Source organism: Carcharhinus amblyrhynchos, chromosome 6, assembly GCF_965287045.1.
Source record: "Carcharhinus amblyrhynchos chromosome 6, sCarAmb.v2.hapA, whole genome shotgun sequence".
NCBI lineage: Eukaryota > Metazoa > Chordata > Chondrichthyes > Carcharhiniformes > Carcharhinidae > Carcharhinus > Carcharhinus amblyrhynchos.
In genome coordinates this window covers 93,253,528-93,275,368 of record NC_137329.1, presented here as the reverse complement: position 1 = coordinate 93,275,368, position 21,841 = coordinate 93,253,528, and the positions used below count along the sequence as shown (strand labels likewise).

Below are 21,841 nucleotides of genomic sequence, written 5' to 3'. Positions count from 1 at the left end.
CCAAACCTCGCTGGGTTCTGGGGAAGTGCTGGAAGATTGGAAAACAGCTAATGTTATGCCGTTGTTTAAGAAGGGTGGCAGGCAAAAGTCGGGGAATTATAGGCCGGTTAGTTTAACGTCTGTTGTAGGAAAAATGTTAGAATCCGTGATCAAGGAGAAAATAGTGAGGCATCTTGAGGAGAATTGTTTGGTAGAGCAGACGCAGCACGGTTTCGTTAAGGGGAAGTCGTGTCTGACAAATTTATTGGAGTTCTATGAGGATGTGTCTAGGGCGGTGGTTAGAGGAGAGCCGGTGGATGTGGTGTTTCTTGATTTTCAGAAGGCGTTTGGCAAGGTGCCTCACAAGAGGTTATTACAGAAGGTCAGGGGACATGGAGTTGGGGGTAGGGTGTTAGCGTGGATAGAGGATTGGTTGTCAAATAGGAGGCAGAGAGTGGGGGTCAATGGGTGCTATTCGGATTGGAGGTTGGTGACTAGTGGAGTGCCCCAGGGGTCGGTGCTGGGGCCTCAGCTATTCACCATTTATATAGATGATCTGGAGGAGGGAACCGAGTGTATGGTGTTGAAATTTGCTGATGACACCAAGATTGGTGGAACGGCAAGTTGTGCGGAGGGTGTGGAGAGTCTGCAGAAGGATCTAGATAGGCTGGGCGAATGGGCCAGGAACTGGCAAATGGAATTTAATGTTGGCAAATGTGAGGTTGTCCACTTTGGTAGGAAGAATGGTAGGAAGGACTATTACTTACATGGCGCAAAACTGCAGCATGCGACGGTGCAGAGGGACCTCGGGGTCCTTGTGCATGAGTCGCAAAAACCCAGCCTGCAGGTGCAGCAGGTGGTCAGGAAGGCAAATGGGATGCTGGCCTTCATAGCGAGGGGGATTGAATATAAAAGTAGGGCGGTCTTGCTGCAGCTGTATAGGGCACTGGTGAGGCCGCAGCTGGAGTACTGTGTGAAGTTTTGGTCGCCGCACTTACGCAAGGATATTTTGGCCTTGGAGGGAGTGCAGAGGAGGTTTACTAGGTTGATTCCGGAGTTGAGGGGGTTGAACTATGAGGAGAGGCTGAATAAACTAGGCTTGTACTTGTTAGAGTTTAGAAGAATGAGGGGAGATCTCATTGAGACGTATAAGATGTTGAATGGGATGGATAGGATAGAGGTGGAGAGGCTCTTCCTGCTCAGAAAGGACAGTACGACTAGAGGGCACAGCCTCAAGATAAAGGGGGGGGGGGGCGGTTTAGAACGAAGTTGAGGAGGAACTTCTTCACTCAAAGGGTGGTGAATCTCTGGAATTCTCCGCCCGTTGAAGTGGTGGAGGCTGCCTCGCTAAATATTGTTAAGACACGGGTTGATGGGTTTTTGATAAGCGAGGGGATTAAGGGTTATGGGGAGAGGGCAGGAATGTGGAACTGAGCCACGACAGATCAGCCATGATCTTACTGAATGGCGGGGCAGGCTCGAGGGGCTAGATGGCCTACTCCTGCTCCTATTTCTTATGTTCTTATATCCATGTGCTGCCAACTGTCTCTAGGTGCACCCTTGTTGTAAAACAGGTCACCTTTTCAGACATAAGACTACTGTTGATAACTTCCAATTGCAGCCCATGTTCCAGTCACCTCACTATACTGCATATGGATTGTGGGCATGTGCTGATTTAAGAATGGATGCCACCATATTTCATTCAGGCAAAAAAAGTATTACTTCTCGTCTACATATTGGTAAGATCTTCTTGAGGATCCATGGGGGATGTGTGCGTGTCTGGGTATTTGTGTGCACATGCGTGAGTGGGTGGGTGTGCCACAAGGGTTCCCACTTGAGAACCACTAGCCGCAATCTTCTGATCCCACCAAAATCAACAGTTTTTGAACAGTCTGCCTCATTTTTCAGACCCTCCCCCATAGCGACAGGGCCAGGAAATTCCACTCTGTGTTATAGAGTTATACAGCGTGGAAACAGACCAACTTGTCCATGGTGTCCTTTTTTTAAAACCCCAAAATTAGTCCCAATTGCCCGCATTTGGCCCATATCCCTCTATACCCATCTTACACATGTAACAGTCTAAATGCTTTTTAGAAGACAAAATTGTACCTGCCCCTACTACTACCTCTGGTAGCTCGTTCCAGACAGTCACCACCGTGTGAAAAAATTGCCCCTCTGGACCCTTTCGTATTTCTTCCTTCTCACCGTAAACCTATGCCCTCTAGTTTTAGACTCCCCTATCTTTGGGAAGAGCTATTGACTATCTAGCTGATCTCTCTGTGTTACCTGAACCAGATACATATGATCAAACACACACATCCTTGAAGTTAACAGTCAACAAGCTGAAGATTCAGAAAAGAGGATGATGCAGTTTGTCAAAATGAAAACAACTGCTTCTGTTAAATCCGTAGCTTCTCAACTCCTAAAGAATAAATATTCACTATTTTTCTTCGAGAGATTAAAGTTAAGAGAACACACCAAAATAACCCACAAAATCCCGATTAATTTCACACTAATAACTTCAGCTACTTATTGTAGTCACTTACCGTCAGGTTCCTGTGGAGGACAGCCACAGTTCAACCTCATTACTATTGGGGCAAATGCCATCTTTCCCTCCACACAATGCTTTCTGATGCTATCTATGATACCTGGAGGAAAGTATATGTGCAAATCGCACAGGAAAACAATGCTGTGATCATCCTGAAATGAAGAATAAGGAAGGTATCAAGAAACATTGATAATTTCAGCATCACCGCAACCCTGCTATGCAAAGTCAGTTACTAGGTTGTCCTGGGCGTGTTACTGTTTCTGTAATTTTGACGTACAGCTCCTTCACTCCTAGTGCAGTCAATACATGTTGGAAATTTGGGTGCAAAGGTCAACAAAATGTTCCATCCATTAAAATTCCTGATTTAAATTCCCATTACATGGAACTATGAGTGCTAATTTGTAAAAATGTACCACACACTGCACCTAATGTAGGGGAACACTGGTGACATTATCCCAAACATTTTAGTAAAGTCCAAACATTGATATAAGGAATTGTCATGAGGATATGTATTAAGCTACCTTTTCCGGCAATTTTTTCCAGGAAAGTACACTTGGCAACAAACAGAAGGCAGGATTTTCTGGCCCTTCCTGCTGGTGGCAGGTTTACTCTGGTGATGGAACAAGCAGACCACACAAAATGCCAAAGACATCAGAGGGACTGGAAAATCCCACCGGCCAGTGGTGAGCCATCTCCACCATCAGAAAACACACTGCGAGGGTGAGGGCAGAAAATCCCAGCCAGAGATCTTGGGCGAGCTTATCTGGTCTCTCAGCTTTACGTTTCCCGCTGGCAGGAGGTGGTGCATTGTTGGCTAGTGGCAGGATTCTCTGGTCCCGCCACTCTCAATGGGAATTCCCATCGACATCACCCCACACCGGCAGGAAATCTGCGGGTGGGGCCATGCTGCCAGCAGGACTGGAGAACCCCTCTGGCATAAACAGTCGGAGAATTCTGATCCTCGGGTTTCTGGGAGAAGAAACGTTTTCAGCTATTGAGGACGATGAAGTGACAATGTTTATATGTATGTTGAGTGATGCAAAGTGATGAACTCAAGGCGTATTACATAAGAAAGGCTTTGGCATGTCGATCACAATGTAAGAATAGATGAAGTTATTGATGTTAGTGTTTCTCCCCGAGGCAGAATGGACTGTGGCTTCATTTTGTGACCTTCACAAAATTTCAGTTTCGTGTTAATGATTTTCCTTTTCAATGCTGAAACCTTTGCATGGGTCAATGATGAACTAGAGATTCTTTTCAGCTAGTGAGCAGGAGCTGCCTAAGAGTGGTTTGATGTTTCTCTCCTGATTTTGCCTCTCCTCTTCCCTGTGAGTTCACATCCAGCAGTTGAACACCTGAAAAGCTCTGTTTCTTTGATCCTTACATGGCAGATTTTATAAACAAACACCTTGTCTTGTGTTGGAGGGAGGAAAGTGGAGACGGCAGGGAGCAGTGCTCAACATGCTGTATTGGTACCGTCTGACTGTCCAGCATTGGAAATGAGTATCAGTCCCATCGTGTATTTGTGTCGCTAAAAATACAACCTTCACGGGTGATTAATTCCTCTTTCTCATCCCTGTAGGCAAGTGCCTAATCTTTGCTCAATACTTCCCCATGTCAGCAACCCTGAGAGTCATAAATCAAAGTGTGGGGAAACAGCGAGCCCAAATACTCATCCCATCATGCTTATTTCCATGCATTCCAGACCAATTTGCTGCTACTGTGCCGTTCTCAAAATCTAATTTTAGTTAAGTCACCAGTAATGATGAATAACACCAGGTTGACAACTACTTAAGGAAAAAATATTGGTATTGCATTTTCTTTTATGTTAAAAGTTTGCACACCGTCCACAAAATCTTATTTCCTCTGTCACAATTCTGAATCACACTTTTTATTCCAACACTTACTATTGAAACTTTGGGCTAGATTTTCAAGGAATCATTAGCATTCTGGAGCCATTTCAAAACGGTACCTGATTCCTGGATTCTCAAGCTCATTCTCAGCAACCTGATTCTCACTGGAGCAGGATAAGGAATCTGCACCCTATACCCACACCTTGGTCAGCTGCACTGTGAGGGTAGGCACCCACTAACACCCTGTAATCTTCGTGCCATCGGGCCAGCTTCTCCATGGTTCCTCACAGAAGCGATGAGCCATCATCTGGATTCAGGAACGTATTGAAAAGGAAAGGTCCAACGATTGTACCCATGCCCCCTCCATGCCAAATCACGCTCCCCATCCATCCAGATAGGTCCTCATATGTTCCATGCCAACCTGTGGCTCCCACCCAGCCCCACCCATATCCCTTTTACCAACTCATAATGCTTCCATACCCATTCACCTAGCATGCTCTCTGTACAGAACCAAACTTAAAGTAACAATGGCAAGTGTGGAACTGCTTAAGAAACACCCATTCTTATTTGTCTGTTGCTACACACTACAAAAGTATCAACTAGACTGTTAAAACTTTCAATAACAGAAGTTATAAGCATGTGACACCTCCGTATCTTGTGCAAATACACACTGTACCATTACAAAAGAGATCACAGAAAAAATATATGATGTCATAAAGCTGTCCATCAAGCAAAGTTCTCCTTTTTCTGCACCTGTATCAACAAAGTTCTCCTTTTATGGGAACCTGGGTCTCAGTCAAGCCTTGGCACATGAATTAGAGGATAGCTTAGAGGGAGGAGATGGATAGGGTGAGATATTGGGGACAAATGGTCAGCAGCCAGGGGAGGGGAAAAGAGTGTTACTGGTACCAATTCCCCACAGGGTGAAATTTCTACATGAGTTCTGCTACACAGAACTGAAATGATCATCTTAACCGAGCAGGCTACAGAATAAGACTGATGTGTGCGTATGTGCAATGAAATGCTTGATGCATTGGCAGAACTACCAGAAAGGCAGGAGCAGGGAGGAGTCTGGAACTAACTTTGCACAGGGCTTTATGTAAAAAGCTTGTAGCCCATCCTTTCTAGTGTGGAATTAGTGGCCACCTCCATGGTACAACTGTAGATCCAAACATGACGCACCATCAGATGGCTGATAACTCAACTCTCATTACTGAACACAGAGGCCACTCAATATGTACGCTGCAATGGAGATTCAGGTGTTTGTCAAGCCAGCTCAGGCTGCTCACATGAAAGCTCAGCTTGCTGCCTTCACAGCTATGAATATCAGTGTGCAAAGAGACTTGCAGCGTCTCACTGCTGTCCAGCAATCTGGCCAGCTGCTGGGATCGATCAACCGGCTGAGCCTCTCTCAGGATGACTGAATTTGTCCAAACACCTTCACCAATGCTTCTGCTGTTGTCCGTTGGTGATCCAGCAAGTCTGCTGCTGTTCATGCCAAGAATGTGCTGTTTGAAGCCAAACCTTCTTGGGCCTGAGCTGATTGAGGTCACCTGCAAGGCTGTCTGCACTCTCTCCATTGAAAAGTCAGCAGCCTTCAACTAGCCATACAGCAGCCACAGGAGTATCACCTCAGTGTGGGACAGACTAAGGGACATGAAATACAGGTACTAAGGGCATGCACAGGGTGTAGTTAGTGCTGGAATTGAACGTGACAAGGATTCATTATGCTTGTTTAGTTATAGCTCTTATTTTTGCATTGTGGTCAAGCAGACCCTATGATGGTCTTTGGAGTTGTGTTTAATGGTATCTCGATCAACTCAGTTGTTCACGGATAAAGCATCCTGAAAAAGACCTCCTAGATTTCCTCCTCCTTTTGCTTGTCATGTCATTGGTTGCATACCCTGATGACAGTGATGTTGTACACCATGCAGCAAATCACTATGAATCTTGGAACCTGTTCTACTGAGGACTGCAGGGCTCCTCCTGAGCAGTTCAGGCAGCAGAAGCGTGTTCCGCAAGCCGGTGGTCTTCTTGATCACATTGCTTGATGCAGCACAGCTTTCACTGTACATATACTGGAGATGCGCACATGGATTGTGCACCAGAGTCACCAGCTTTGTTGTCAGTGGACAGTGCTTGTCACCTAGCGGCCAACCTTTGGTTTATTTAGGTAGTTAAAATACGGACGGCATGGTGGACTGCCACAGACTGAAGGCACCATGGCTGCTGCCAAGACGTCAGGCATTGAACTGACTGCTTCATTGCTGATGCTCACTGATGGATAATGAGTTAATGGAAACTAATGGTTACATTACAGAATTGACACACGGTACTCATAAGTTGACATACGTGCAGTCAGTGTCTCCTGTACATTGAGGAATCCTGCTGTCTTCTCACTGCCACTGCAGTGTTCACTAGAATGAAATGTGGTCAGCATCCGAACAGAAAGCATCAATGACCTCCCTTACACAACAGGGGATGGCAAATGTCAGGATGGTGCCATTATCTCCAGCTCAGCCTGGAATTAAGGTTCATGGGCAAGGACATCTTCCCAGTCACCACTGATACAGTCTTCACACTGCACTGAGGTTGCAGCTATGGCTGTAGCAGGTGGCAGATTTCAGCATGGACTTCTGTATTGAAGAGTAGACATTTGACTCATTTTTGTTCGACACTAAGGCCAGGGAGACGGTGAACCATTTAAATTTTCATTCCCACTGACCCCCACCCCCACTGCAGCAGGCAGCCGGTGAACCATTTAAATTTCCATTCACATCAGCAGGACTGGAAGACCCTGCCAGCATGAAGGGCTGGAAAATTCTGGCCTAAGATTCAGGTAGGGGAACACTGCTTCCTGAACAACCTGGGCAGATAAATCCCTCTTCCTTTAACTGCCTATCTTGCTCTGTGTGCTTAGTGCTTGTTCACCCAGTCAAGAGAAATTCCAAGGGGAATATTGCATTCATGTCTGGGAGAAACTAATTTATACAGAAGCCTTGAAGGCAGGAACAAATTCTTCCGCACCTGCTGCACCATTCCCTAAAGACTTCAGCAATTCTAAAGAATTTTTAAAAGCACCGAACACTTGTACAATCATAGTAAGGTGGTAGAAATCAATCAGCAGCTAACATGAAAGTAGTTAATGATCCCTTCAAATTGTCCTGATGAGAGAGAAGGGATCCTTCCTGCTGTGAAATATATGTTCAACCATGCACAAGTGTGAGAGAGAGAGAGAGAGAGAGAGAGAGAGAGAGAGAGAGCACACACAAGACAGTGGGAGTGAGAGAGAGAGAGGAGAGAGCAAATGGAGCATTGAGCTCCAAAACGGCAGCACAAGCATCAAATCGGCAAATACAACATACGTGGGAACATGTATCACTTCTGCCCCTCCAGACCTCTAAGACCAGTCGCACTGGTGGAATTTTACGATGATGGAATCTTTTCCAAGCCAGTCCCAATACAAATCAATTGTCAGCCTTTCAGCAATGCTGCTATTATAGTACATCTCTCATGCAACTCTCTGCTACTTAACTTGTCCAGTACATGCCTTAACAAGTTTGTATCCTTTGCTTCTTCGTGTTTTCCATTTATTAAAAAATTATGTTCGAGCACAAGCTAGAAATATGAAATGACTTTACAATGACCTGTGCAGTGTTTCTTGTCACTCCTCTGCTTCCATTAGCTGTCGCTCATACAATCTCCACCTTTGTCCTGCTTCAATTCACAATTGTCTATCAATTTGCCCCAGGATCTTATTCGGGCAAGGCCCTGGTCTAATATGGCCTCAATGCCATCATCAGCTCATGAGCCAGCCCAAGACAGTCTTCTGTCTTTGTCAGCCTGGACGCAGGCTCCAGCTCTGGCCAGGTTGTGATCTAATTTGACCCTGCCCTCTTTGTCAGCCCAGCCCCTCTCCTGTTATCTCTATCTTTCATTATTGTTTCATGTTATGGATCCCCGCCATCACTTCTGTTGTGGATCTTTCTCTTCCTAACCCTTGCGGTGCTTCTCCCTCAACTCTGTTGTTCCTGTTGTGAATTCCCCACTCCCATTATGGATCTTCCTAATCCCACAGCAGCAGAGTTCTGTTGTGCTCTGTTTTAAAGCGAGCTGACATCACATTTCTCTGGAGCGACGGCATTACAAATATGAAGACAAGTGACAGTTATTGATAACTGTTTGTAACATCACAGGACATCAACAGGCTTGAATTAAACTTTCAAAATTACTTCAGGGTGGGCACACCCAGTTTTGCCAAAGCAAAACCCTGAAAGCCCTGGAGAAAAATAGTATTTTATTGGTATTTTTAACCCAAATGTTTTTTCATTGTTCATTCAGCCAATGCCAACATAGAAAATAAATTGATATCAATCTAATTCAATGGCTAACAAAGAAAAGTAACCTATTTAAGAGTCAGCTCCATGAAAATCAATTCCTGCATAATCCATTGATGTGGACCTAGTTATCCTGAAAATAATCGCTGAAAACATACGGATCTAGATTATCACAAATGATCCCTGATAAACTCATTGTTTGATCTGAAATGTTTTGCTTACATCAGAATTTCTAGAAAGCATAAGTAATCATCAACTTATTACTACATTCCATTCAATGATGTTCTCACTCATCCAATGCAGATGGAGGGCAGTGGTAGGGAGATAAACATGGAGAAGTTTTTTTTTCATTCATTCATGGGACATGGACATTGCTGGCTGACCAGCATTTATTGCCCATCCTTAGTTGCCCGTGGGCAGTTGCGAGTCAATCACATTGCTGTGGTTCTGGAGTCACTTGTAGGCCAGACCAGGTAAGGACAGCAGATTTCCTTCCCTAAAGGACATTAGTGAACCAGATGGGTTTTTCTGATAATCAGCAATGATTTTATGGTCATCAATAGATTCTTAATTCCAGATTTTTTTAATGAAATTCAAATTCCACCATCTGCCACCGCGGGACCTGAATGGATTAACAGTCAAGCGATAATACCACTAGGCCATCGCCTTCCCAAGTAGCAGGTGATAGAGAGCACGTCAGGCAGCAATTGAAAGAAAGAAAACATAAATTTTTACTTAAAGTGATTTGACCTCTGAAATGTCTTGCATTGTTGGTGAAATCTGACAATGAATGGGTACTTCCTAATGTGTTATGCACACTACTTTAGTGAGAAAGTTGATGAATATTTTATACAGATTACCCCAGCATTTTGCTCAGTTTGGGGAATTCAGATTCAGTGGCTCTGGAATAGATGTTCAGATCAAGCACATATTTATCTGCTATTAAGCAAACTTCAGTAATAACACCTCCAACATTGTGATAAATGTGAACTAAATTATTCTTCCTTACCTTAATTACATCTATTCCAGCCTGCAGACCAGCTGAGCGCTCAAAATTCCCCTCAAGTTTCACATATTGGTACCTGTTCACAAAGCACGAACTGGGGTCAAGCACTGTGCACATCTTGCTCATCTACACATTTGTTCCGGGGGAAAAAGAGCATCTTTACTGCTGTTCTGAGGTGAGCAATGACAGGACTGGACAATGGAACACTTTTTCACTTTATGTACACATCATTAAAAACAAGTACATTTTAAGATTAGTTACTAATCAACTGTAGAGCAAAACTCTAGCCCTCAACTTCCGGACAAGTGGCAATTGAATCGAAATGCCACTACACTCCCAGCTTCTTACCTTAAAATGAAGCCAATTATAACTGCCACCCACACCCTCAGCCGAATCAGGCTGGGTGGGATCACTCAAGTGTATTCAGTTCCCAAGGCCTACAGTTGAGGGCCGTTCAGTCAAAGGTAAATAAGTGGCAGTCCCTTTTTAATAGCACAAGCTGCCATATAACAGGGCAATTTTAAAGTTTGTTTATTTATTTGTGTCACAAGTAGGCTTACATTAACACTGCAATTAAGTTACCGTGAAAATCCCCTTGTCGCCACACTCCAGCGTCTGTTTGGATTCACTGAGGGAGAATTCAGCATGGCCGATGCACCTAACCAGCACGTCTTTCAGACTGTGGGAGGAAACCAGAGCACCAGGAGGAAACCCATGCAGACATGTGGAGAACATGCAGGATCCATACAGACAGTGGCTCAAGCCGGGAGGCAGCAGTGCTAAACGCATAAATTTAAAGGTCCAACCACTTTAATAAGCAAGGGAGAATGTAGATGTATAATTTAAGTGGGCAGGATTGGGGGGCGGGGGGGGGGGGGGGGGGGAGGTGGTGGTGTTTAGTAGTGGCTAGGTTAGGCCTGAAGGGAAAATTTGTGCCACCTGTGATGTGGCAGGGGGAGGTGCAGTGGGAAGTCCTTTGGGGATTGGGTCAGTGCTACAGTTACCCAGAAGCCGGAAGTGGTTTTAGTTCAAACTTTTCTTGAATAGCAATTGCTGTTTGACAGTCAGAACCAACCAAAGTTTGGGGTTTTAATTCCATTTTCAGATGGTACCCAGCTCAAGGCAATTGCCCAAAGCAACTCTGAACTTATGGAGGGAGGGTATCTTTGGGGTACCTTCCCAGCCCTACCCCAGATAATCTGCCCTAGAACTCAGAAGTTATAGGCCACTGTATCTTCACCCCAACCTCTAAGATATGCTCAATGATGCATGTAAGGGTTTTTACCCCCCAACTTGTGATACATGCTAGACTTCTGGGAATGAGATTAGCATCTTAACACTGAACTGAATCAAAATCACATAGTTGTGCCAAGTAGCAACTCAACCCACCCAGATTTGTATAGGGCCTTAGAACTAGTAAAGGAGGAGGAGCTCTATTGCATAAGCATTACCTGCATCAAACCTGGGTTCCAAAGGTGAATAGACAAAGTTGTGGTCCACTGTTCCACTGAATTCCCATTTACTGGGGATATTTGGAGATTACAATACGTGAGAAGCCTAAAAATGTACAACTGTCACTTTTGGTTAATGCTATAGCCATGGGGAAGCAAATAGCCATAAAAGAAAGGCATTATAAACCCTAGACCTGAAGACTATTCTGTAAAAGTGGTACAGTGACTTCCATAGTTGAGCTGTTACTGTTAAATGTAATCAGAGTCAATGTTTGTAGACTATAAAGTGGTTCTCTGTTTACATGACAGCCAAATAAAGACAATATTAGTTCCATATGGCCATAGTCATACAATGAACATACAGACTGCTGGGTTAGTTTTTATATCCCTGTTCTAACATTATTGCAAATGTTCATTATTTTGTTATTAAGTTTTTGAAGGGAGGGGAGGAGAAAGTTGCAGCTACCTGGTCAGCATGCTATGTTTCAGGGCTTTTTCAACATCCATGTCTGTACTGCTGTAATCAGTGATGATGATATTGAAGTACTCATCTCCAGTAGCTCTGTACAACTCTTCCATGTCAAAGATGAATTGCTGCACCCACCGAGCTTGATTTTTCACTGCGGGGACGAATGCAGACATTATTGCAAACACCACGTACTTAGTGGGAAAAATCACTAAGTCCAATAACTGCACACATATTCACTTTTCAACCTCCAATATCCCTTCCCACTGACAAACCATTTTTATCCTCTTTTACTGATCTCCACGGCTATTAAACAATTGAACTCTTTCGTCACTTAACATAGATCTAGATCTAAAAAAGTAGTACTGAAACCAACAGTGGAACTGAATACCTGCATTGCCAAGATAATGAGATACTTCAGCAGGAATATTTGAAAAATGATATAACAACCAATTTGCTCTGTTACCTGGCTTTTAAACTTTCCTTGTGTCAGAAACTAATCTTCAACAAAGGCAAGAAAATGCCTGCTCAATAGCTCTGTTAACTACAATCGACTGTTGAGAGATCAAATGCAATTCTAAAAAGTTAACTCCAATTCTAAGCCAAAAAAGATCAAGTTTATATTGTTCCATAAAGATTGGATGCAATTCTAATCCTTATTCTGTACAATACTGCTTCTTTTGATGCAGAAATTAAACATTAATGGTTATTAGTTTAGCAATTTGGACAGGAAGGAAAGGAATGGAACAGCAAGAGCATTGGGGACATATAACCATACCATTCAAGAAACAGTAAATAATTTGTGGTACTGATTGGGTAGCAAATCAAATTGGTACAGTTTGCACAATTCAACAGGATGCTGGTATATAATTCAATAAAACAATTGTACGCATGTGGCATGATAGAATGTTCAGTCAAGTTGGTTAATGGCTGATTGATAGTGATTAGTATTGATTGCAGCAATATTATTAGCATTATTTAAAGTTGAAAGGCACATTCCTCCCTTGCACCTGAAATAAATAATTTGAATAGAGCTAACTGTCCGACATGTTGCGAAACAAAGCTGTACAAGAATGCAATGCTAGTTAGGGCAATCTATTCTCAATATTAATTAATGAATAGGTGCATCTCTATGTGATAAGTCTAAACCAAAGGTAACAGCTTGATAACCTTTAACTAAATTATTTAATATATTGGTTATTTCAAAATCTAATGAGTTGCTAAGAGCCATAGTCCTCATTTTGATTTTTGAAAATTGCTATCAGAGCCCTCTGATATCCCCCTCCCTCCCACGTAGACGTCACTATCCGTCTTTACCTGGAACTATGAAGTGTACCACTGCATTGTGTTGCCAGCTGAATCCGGTTGGTGTGCACAGCATAATCTTTTCTTGATTTTCTCTAAGTTGTCGACCTCTGCGCCTGAAAACATTTCTCATCTTCCGTTCATCATCACCATCCATATAATAACCATTTCTGTTGAGGCCATAAATGTACTTCGATAATCGCACAATTGTTTTTTTATTCACCAGTAGTGCAAGCTCCAGGAGATAGCGGCTTCCATGTATGCGATCAAGGCGCTTTTCAATACTGATTAATTGATGAAGTGTGTATATTCTGTCACCAAATAAATAAATAATTCTTAGAATGAACATAAGGAGATTGTTTCATTTCATTTACTTGTGGAATACTTGTGTTATCCATCTTTCACCTTATTGTATTGTTAGCTTATGTTTTAGCTTAAGCACCCCTTCCAGCAAGTTGAACACACAAGATGTCAACTCTTTGGATGGAACAGTTTCCATATTCAGAAACTTAATCATAACCAGGGCAAAACAGCCCAATGTTTCCAATTCCCATGCTAGCAACCTCACCAAGTTATACTATCAGAGAACTCTGAAGCATTATTGGTTAAACAAATCCTATTAAAAATACAACATTAACAAATTACATTTTGTTCATGTGGATTGGATTGTCATGTGGATGCTGCAATGACGCAGGTACATAGGCGGTCACCTGTCTGTAGCTCTCCCCAGTATGTGGGTAAATGCACAGCATGCAAGAGCTACTCAAAGCATTCAATAAGCCCTTATGGCTCTTAATTCTTGGTCGCCAGTCATTGGAACCCAGCACCTTTACAGTTCCCTTTTAGCCAAAGACAAGGAAATATTTACATTTATTTAGCACTTTTCATGACCACCAAACCTCTCAAAACACCTCATATCAACGTAATAGAAGAAACATGACAGCCTCTTTGCATACAGCAAACTCCCTCAAACAGCTATCTAACCAGGACCAAATAATCTTTTTTTTTATGTTTATTGAGGTTTAGATGTTGGGCAGCACAGCAGGGATGGGTCAGATAGCTTCTTTCTGCACTGTAGGGATACTATGGTTCTATAACTCCCCTGCTTTTCATTGCAATAATGCCATGGGATCTTTTACATCCACCTGATCAGGAAGATGGGGCTTTAAGATTTAATGTCTTTTGCAAAAGATGGCCTTTCCAAGAGTGCAGTATTTCCTCAGCAGTGAGGTGTCAGCCTTCATTAGTGAGTGCAGAGCCTGGATTGGGATTTGAACCTAGAACCTCATGACTCAGCTGTGGCTTAGTGGTATCACTTTCGCCTTTGAGTCATTCTTTTGTAGTTCTCTCATAAATCTATATTCTTTATAGTTGGGCTGCCAGTCAATTTTATCATCTGGCCTGTAAGGTCTAACAGCCTTTTCAGTTTCAGGTTTGAGCCATTCATTCATGGAGCCCCAGCCTATGATATATCCCAGTAAATAAATGGATCACTATGACACCCTCACTCCCACCGCCCCACCCTTGAATACTAGATAATTTTTTCAGATGACAATTAATGAAGGTACCATTTTGCCATTATACAAGTAGAGTTGTACACAATCATAGATTATCTCAGTTCATCAGCTGAAAAACTGTGTTATTGTACTTGAGATGTCTGAAACTGAAACTGGGCTACAAGCAAAGAAATTTATAGGTTTTCTGGGGCATATCTTGGGAGATTCCCTCTTGAATAGTTGTAATATTTTTCATATAATATTCAGCCATTATCACATTTTGATGTGAAAAAGAATGCACATGATCACTTACCCTTTATGCTTCTCATTCAGCTTTTTGATATACATTTCTGCTACATCTAGAGCCTCCTGTTCTTTCATCAGCAGGTTTCCAGACACATTGCATCGAAGATCAATCCAGTCTGACCGTAACGCATTGAAGTCCATATTGTTTACTGTGAAAGTCTGTTCCCAACTAACTGCTTTGTCGTACGCATGTTGGTAAGAGGTCATATCCTCTGGCATTTCATCTTCATCCTCCTCTTCCATTGTCTGCTTACTGTTAGTTACCATGTCCATTGAAGAGATATGTCTCCACTTCTCCGCCTTGCCCCTGTCCTCTCGCAGCTTTTCTTTGATCTGACCTTTTGACCTTCCAAATACCGCAACTTTTCTCTGTTCGGCATAGTCATCTTCTTTCTGTGGTCCCTGCTCATTTGCAGGTGATTGCATTTTGTCCAATTGCCCTTCCCCTTTAACTGGCAGCTCTTTCTTCATGGACAGAAAATGCATGGGGATGACTGGTCCTGGATTCTCAACACCATTGTACATTTCATTACTTTGACTGTGATTAGATTTGTTTGAGTCTTTGATTTGTTTTTGGGCCTGAAGGTCTTCCCCTGGCAGCTTGGATGGTGACTCCAATTCTTTATGACTCATTAACAAATTTGTTCTCCTTTTACGCTCTTTGTTCAGAGAGGTATTATTATTCCTGTTCATTTTCTGTTCTAACAGAGTAATTGGTTGCTGAGTATATGTTGTCTTCTTTGGTTTTTGAGCAATCTTTTCTCCTTGTTTCACTAACCTATGGATTTGATTTTCAGGAAATTGAACTCCACCAACATTTTTGTCACTATCTAGATTTTTTCTCTGAGAAACATCCGGGGCAGTAATGCTGTCGGGTCTAGCCACCTGCCTCACAAAGGATTTTGATGGCTGTTTTTCTAAGTCATGATCTGATGCTGCAAGGTTCTTTTTTGAAAACGTGCGAGGGGCCTTGGCAGTTTTCTGACTCAGAGAGAGGGTACTCCTCATACTTTCTGCAACAGAGGCAGTTTCGCTGTTCTTGCCTTGCCTGAGCACTCTCTCAGTTAGTCTAGAATCTAGAGACTTAATAAGATCAAATACATTATTGCTAGATTTGTATTCTTCAACATGAAACAACTTTCTTTTCCTTTTAAAAGCATAGTCATCATAGTCGTCTCCATAATCTTTCACGGTGACCATTTGCTGTCTCCCATTCGACTTTGCAAAGTGTTTGGCCTCCAGAATATTTGGTGCATATTTTTTTTCACTCCCAACTTCCTCGAATTGCTTTTGTTTCTGCTCCTGGAATGCAGCGTTTGGAACCACAGGTTGTGGGAACTGGTCTTCATCTTCATAATCATATTCTTCGTCTTCCATTTCAGCATTGCCTCCCAGCTCTTCCCCTTTATTACTCATCCGCTTATTTGGTTTCTCTGCAAAAATCAGCAACAGCAGCACATTTCATTCAACTCATTGCGTCCTGTAATGACGGTTTCCATTTATTTTTAAAGGCAACCATAAATTGACTTACTAATTCAACTCTTAACCGTGGCAAGGACAATGGTTTTTATGTTCTGAAGCTGTCAATCAAGACTACGTTCTAAAGGAGGATTTCAGTGCACAGTGACAAATTTCAGGTTTTTGATGACCATGAAATAGTAGCAGGAGGAGGCCAATCAGCCCTTCAAGCCTGCTCCACCATTCGTTATGTTCAAGGCTGTTCATCCACTTTCAATAGCCTGATCCTACCTTCCCCCCTATATCCTTTGATCCCTTTCGCCCCATATCTAACTGTTTCTTGAAAGCATACAATATTTTGGCCTCAACCACTTTGAGGTAGCAAATTCCACAGGTAGACCACTCTCTGGGTGAAGAAATTTCTCCTCTTCTCTGTCCTAAACAGTCTATTCTATATCCCCAGACTGTGACCCCTGGTTCTGGGCACCCCCACCAGCAAAAACATCCTTGTTGCATCTACCCTGTCTAGTCCTGTTCAATTTTATAGGCTTCTGAGATTCCCCGCCCCCCAATCTTCTGAACTCCAGTGAATACAATCCTAACTGACTCAATCTCTCCTCATACGTCAGTCCTGTCACCCCAGGAATCAGTCTGGTAAACCTTTGCTGCACTCCCTTTGGAGCAAAAACATCCTTCCTCAGATAAGGAGGCCAAAACTGCACACAATATTCCAGGTGTAGCCTCACCAAGGCCCTGTATAATTGCAGCAAGGCATTCCTGCTCCTGCACTCAAATCCTCTCACTGTGAAGGCCAACATGCCATTTGTCTTTTTTATTGCCTGCTCCACCTGCATGTTTACCTTCAGTGACCGGTGTATGAAGACACCCTGGCCATACTGCACATTTGCCACTCTTAATATATGGCCAGATAGTAATCTGCCTTCCTGTTTTTGTTACCAAAGTGGCTAGTCTCACATTTATCCAAATTATACTGCATCTGCCAATCATTTGCCCACTCAATCACTTGTCCAAATCACACAGAAGGATCTCTGCATCCTTCCCACAGCTCATCCTTCCACCCAGCTTTGTGTCATCTGCAAATTTGGAAATTACATTTAGCTCCCTCATCTAAATCATCAATATATATTGTGAATAGCATGGGTCTCAGCACTGATCCCTGCAGTACCCCATTAGTCACTGCCTGCCATTTGGAAAAAGACCCATTTATTCTTAATCTTTGTTCCCTCTTTGCCAACCAGTTTTCTGTTCATCTCAATAATTTATCCCTAACCCCATGTGCTTTAATATTACATGTTAATCTCTTACATGGGACGTTGTTGAAAGCCTTCTGAAAGTCCAAATAAAACACAACCGTTGGCTCCGTCTCATCAACTCTATTAGTTAAATCCTCAAAGGATTCCAGTAGATTTGTCAAACATGACTTCCCTTTCATAAATCCATGCTGACTCTGTCCAATCCTGCCATTATTTTCCAAATGTTTTGCTATTAAGTCTTTGAGAATTTTCCCTACTGCAGATGGCAGGGTCTATAATTTCCTGTTTTCTCTCTACCTCCCTTTTTAAAGGAACGATAATTGACCCTCGCCTTAATAAAATGAATCCCCCTTTTATCAATTACATCCTTCAATATCCAATCAAAATATAGACGATCATGGTAAATTATTAGTGGACACTAGTGTAAGAATGTTGGAACATTGTTACTTCATTAGAAAAGGACTGGTTTGTCAAAGAGGGTCGATGTGGGTAATGTGCTGTGTGTGGAGTTCCAAAAGGCATTTGATAAAATACCATAGAATAGGTTTCTTACTAAAGTTGCCACCAATGAAATAAAACGGACAGTAACAGCATGGACAGAAGATAGAGACTATTGGTGGAACAGGTGCCTTTCAGGCTGAAGGAAAGCAGAGGGCAGAATTCTTCCATTCTGGGACAGGAATGTGGAGGTCAGTGTGAAACATGCCACATTCTCCAACCCCAACCTCATTCATTATGCAGTTGGATGTTTTGCGCTGTATTCCATGGTGGGGCAGGAATATGCTCCTGATGGTACATAGTCTGCCAATCATATTGAAAAGGCACCCAACATCACTGGCAGACTACTAAAGGAGGAAGATGGACCTCCTGAAAATGAAGGTGAAAATGGGCCTCCGGGAGATTCTGAGATCGGAAGATGGGATTTCTGAGAAAGAAGATGGATCTTCAGCAACAATTCTGAATTCCAGGACAGCGAGCCTGGAAGATACACCTGCAGATGCTCCCTGACCCACTGTTGTGGTGTCTGGGGTCCAGGGTTGCAGATGGCCTCTAGAGGCAGCTCAGACATTGTGTTAAGATCAATAATAGCACATGGTGAGGAATAACACTGCAGTTCATTCTACATATAGACTTACAAACTCCTTGTGGACTGAGGTGAGGAGAAATTTCTTCATCCAGAGAACGGTGAATTTGTGAATTCACTACCACAGAAAGTAGTTGAGGCCAAAATGTTGTGTAGTTTCAAGAAGAAATTAGTCATAGCTCTTGGAGCTAAAGGGATCAAGAGTTATGGAGAGAAGGTAATACATATTTATATAAATATTCAGGATATTGAATGTGATGATCAGCTGAATGGCTTACTCCTGCTTCTAGTTTCTAAGTTCCAAATATGTTTTGTGGGAAATCAGGTGTGGTGGAAGATTCTGGTTATGTGGAACGCAAGTTAGTTTCATGCTGGCCCCTGATGGGTTTTCTGACCTGCCATGGCAGGTGCCAGTAGAAGATCTGCCAAGAAATTCATGCTGCCAGGAAACCAATTTCTGGGCTGCCCGCCATATTCTTCCTCCCATGCCCACCATCAAACCCAACTGCAGGGGCTTGAGAGAACTAAACCCATACACAGAGAGGCTCTCTAGGAGTCAGCAAAAGTTCAAAGTTTTTCTTGAGGGTTTAGACTTAAATGTACAAAGCATCATGTAAAAATCTACAGATGTCACAAAATTTTGAAGTATAGTTAACAGTGAGGAGCATGGCAACAGACTTTGAGAGGGCACAGACTAGTGAAGTGAGTGGGCATATGCCAGATAATATTTAATGCAGAGAAGTATAAAGTATTACATTTCAGTATAAAGGAGGGAGAGATAATATAAAGAGTATAAACTTTAAACGAGGTGCAGGAACAAAGAGACCTGCAGGCACGTTTGCACAAGTTATTGCAGGTGGCAGGGCAGGCTGAAATGCACTTTAAAAAGGGGCACAGAATCCTAGGGTTTATAAACAGAGAAACAGACTAGAAAAGCAAATACTCTTCAGCTTGCCAGCTCTTGGTCTCTTCTTTATCATCATATCAAGGATGGACAAGACCATTTCTGAACACTTTGATGAATTCCTCACCATTCACATCCTCCTCTCTTCTTGCAACCTCCTCTACCTTTGCCTCCTGGGGAAAAAAAATCTTCCACTCAGTTCCACTCCTTCAAGCTTCAAGCTTTCTATCCTTTGATCACAACAATTATGCTGTTGTTAGTCTGCTCAATCTCACCCGGACTCAATCACAGCCTCATTCATATCCTCAATCATGCTCTCACTCACAGCCTCAATCCACCCTCTAATGAAAGCCTATGATTTATTACCTCCACATTTGGCAATTCCAGTGTTCTCCTATTTGGTCTCAATCTTACACTCTTCATAGATATCAACTCACCCAGAACCATGTTGTGGTATCCAAACCCACCCCCAAGTTCCGCTCACTCATCACCCACTGATCTACAGTGCCTCACAGTCACCAACACATCAAATGTTCAAATCCTTGTTAGCCTTCCCGCACATATTCCTCCACTGACAGATGCGCATTTAAGTTATTCATGCCCTAGGCGCTGCAATTTCAATCTTAAACTTCTCTGTCCTCATTAAAAACCCTCCTTAAAGTCTCTCTCTTTGATCAAGCTCTTAGGTCACCCAGCCGAACATTTGTTTTAGCTATTGTGTCTGATTGTACAACTGTAAAGTGCCTTGTCTGATGTTAAAGTGCACGGGCAGAATCCTACGGCCGTTCATGCTGGTGGGATTTTCTGGACCAGCTGCAGTGAATGGGGATTTGACTGAGTGCCAAATTTTCTGTCCTTGCTGGCAGCAGAAGTGGGGGATGAATGGTCAGTAAGATCACTTCCCACCCCATCCCCCTCCCATATAAATACAACATGTTGTTACACAAAAATAACGTAACTCGGTAAGTAGCAGAAATAAATAGCTTGTCTCGGAAGTTGTGGATTTGAGTCCACTGCAGGATGTGAGCACAAATATCATGACTGACATTCCTGTACAGTTGAAAGTGCCGCCACTTGGACACAACATTAAACTGATGCCCCTCTTAAGTGGATGTAACTTCAAAGAAAAGCCAGGGAGTTATCCACAGTGCCCACGTCCATATTTATCCCTTAATCAACATCACTAAAACAGATTATTGGGTTATTATCACACTGCTGTTCACAGGAACTTGATGCAGACTAGCTGGCTACCAGGTTTCCAACATTACAACAAGGACTATATTTCAGAAAGTATTTCATTGGCTGTCATTGAAGGATATAACCGACAAAAATTGATTTTATTAAGGCAAAGGTCAATTATCGTTCCTTTAAGTGCTTTGAGATGCCAGATGGTTGTGAAAGACATTATAAGAATGCAAGTTGTACTTTAATCACTGCAGGAATTACTGCCAGCACTGGATTTCAAAAGAGGTCCAAGGACTTCAGGAGGCTGTGAAGCAAGCTTTCTGGTTCATAATTCAGAATGTATCCAGCGATTAGATGTTTTTGATGGAAATTTCACTTACTGTAAAATTATTTCTGTGGGCCTTTATCTTTTGCTGGTTGTAGATTCACAAGTGACCGAGAAAAGTAATGGGAATCATTAAGGACTGTTGAGTAAAATAACCATGTCAATGTCACATGCAGCACACTGAGTCACAGACCAAACAATATAGGGTTACCTTCACCTACTCCTATCCTGAAAGGATTTTCAAATTTTTCTTTATTTGGTTTTTGTGGTGTATCCATTTTCATGTATCTATAGAATCCAAATCTGTCAGGTAAACAACCAGGGATTATAATATTAGAACATAAGTTGTCAAGTGAATCTTAATGATATTATTACAAGATAGATAGTTTTTCCTCATCACATTTGGAACATGCAACTGTTATTTTGAAACCATTTTATTAGTCATTTAATTTAATTTTTCCAATTCTTTCATTTTTCACAGAACTCATTTGTGTCTGCACTAGCTCTATAAATGAACCTCACTTAGTGCCATTCCCCACAACCGTGCACATTCTTCCATTTCAGATCACAACCTCATTCCCTTTTGATGATTGTTGTATATCATGTATACATTATTTGCTTCGAACATAAATCAGAGTCCAGGTCCCTCCTCAGATCATTTACAATTTGTCTCGTTATGGACTCCGCTCAACCCACTTGAACTCCCAAAAGAAGAAAATCCAACTGGGGAACCATCCAAGAGATTGCTAAGATAGGCTGTGAAATTTCTCCCAACCCCAGAAGGTAAAAACATGAATGATTCTCAAATGTAATCCCAAGGCCTTAAGACAGCTTCTGGGGACAGGAGGAAGGAAAAATAAAGAA

At 42.5% G+C, this 21,841-nt stretch overlaps 1 protein-coding gene across 4 annotated transcripts in view; it reads right to left on the bottom strand.

Annotated features, from left to right (window-relative positions):
* The window catches only part of b4galnt3b (beta-1,4-N-acetyl-galactosaminyl transferase 3b), a 193,535-nt gene that overhangs the window by 5,398 nt on the left and 166,296 nt on the right, over positions 1-21,841 (bottom strand). For 3 of the 4 annotated variants that reach the window (XM_080190978.1, XM_080190980.1, XM_080190981.1), the window contains 6 exons: positions 21,189-21,280; positions 14,755-16,180; positions 12,958-13,256; positions 11,641-11,794; positions 9,727-9,799; positions 2,526-2,679 (listed from right to left, as the gene is read on the bottom strand). In XM_080190978.1, coding sequence (XP_080047104.1) covers positions 2,526-2,679; positions 9,727-9,799; positions 11,641-11,794; positions 12,958-13,256; positions 14,755-16,180; positions 21,189-21,280 — 2,198 coding nt within the window. The remainder of the gene's footprint in view (positions 1-2,525; positions 2,680-9,726; positions 9,800-11,640; positions 11,795-12,957; positions 13,257-14,754; positions 16,181-21,188; positions 21,281-21,841) is intronic. The other variant, XM_080190979.1, reaches the window with a different exon arrangement.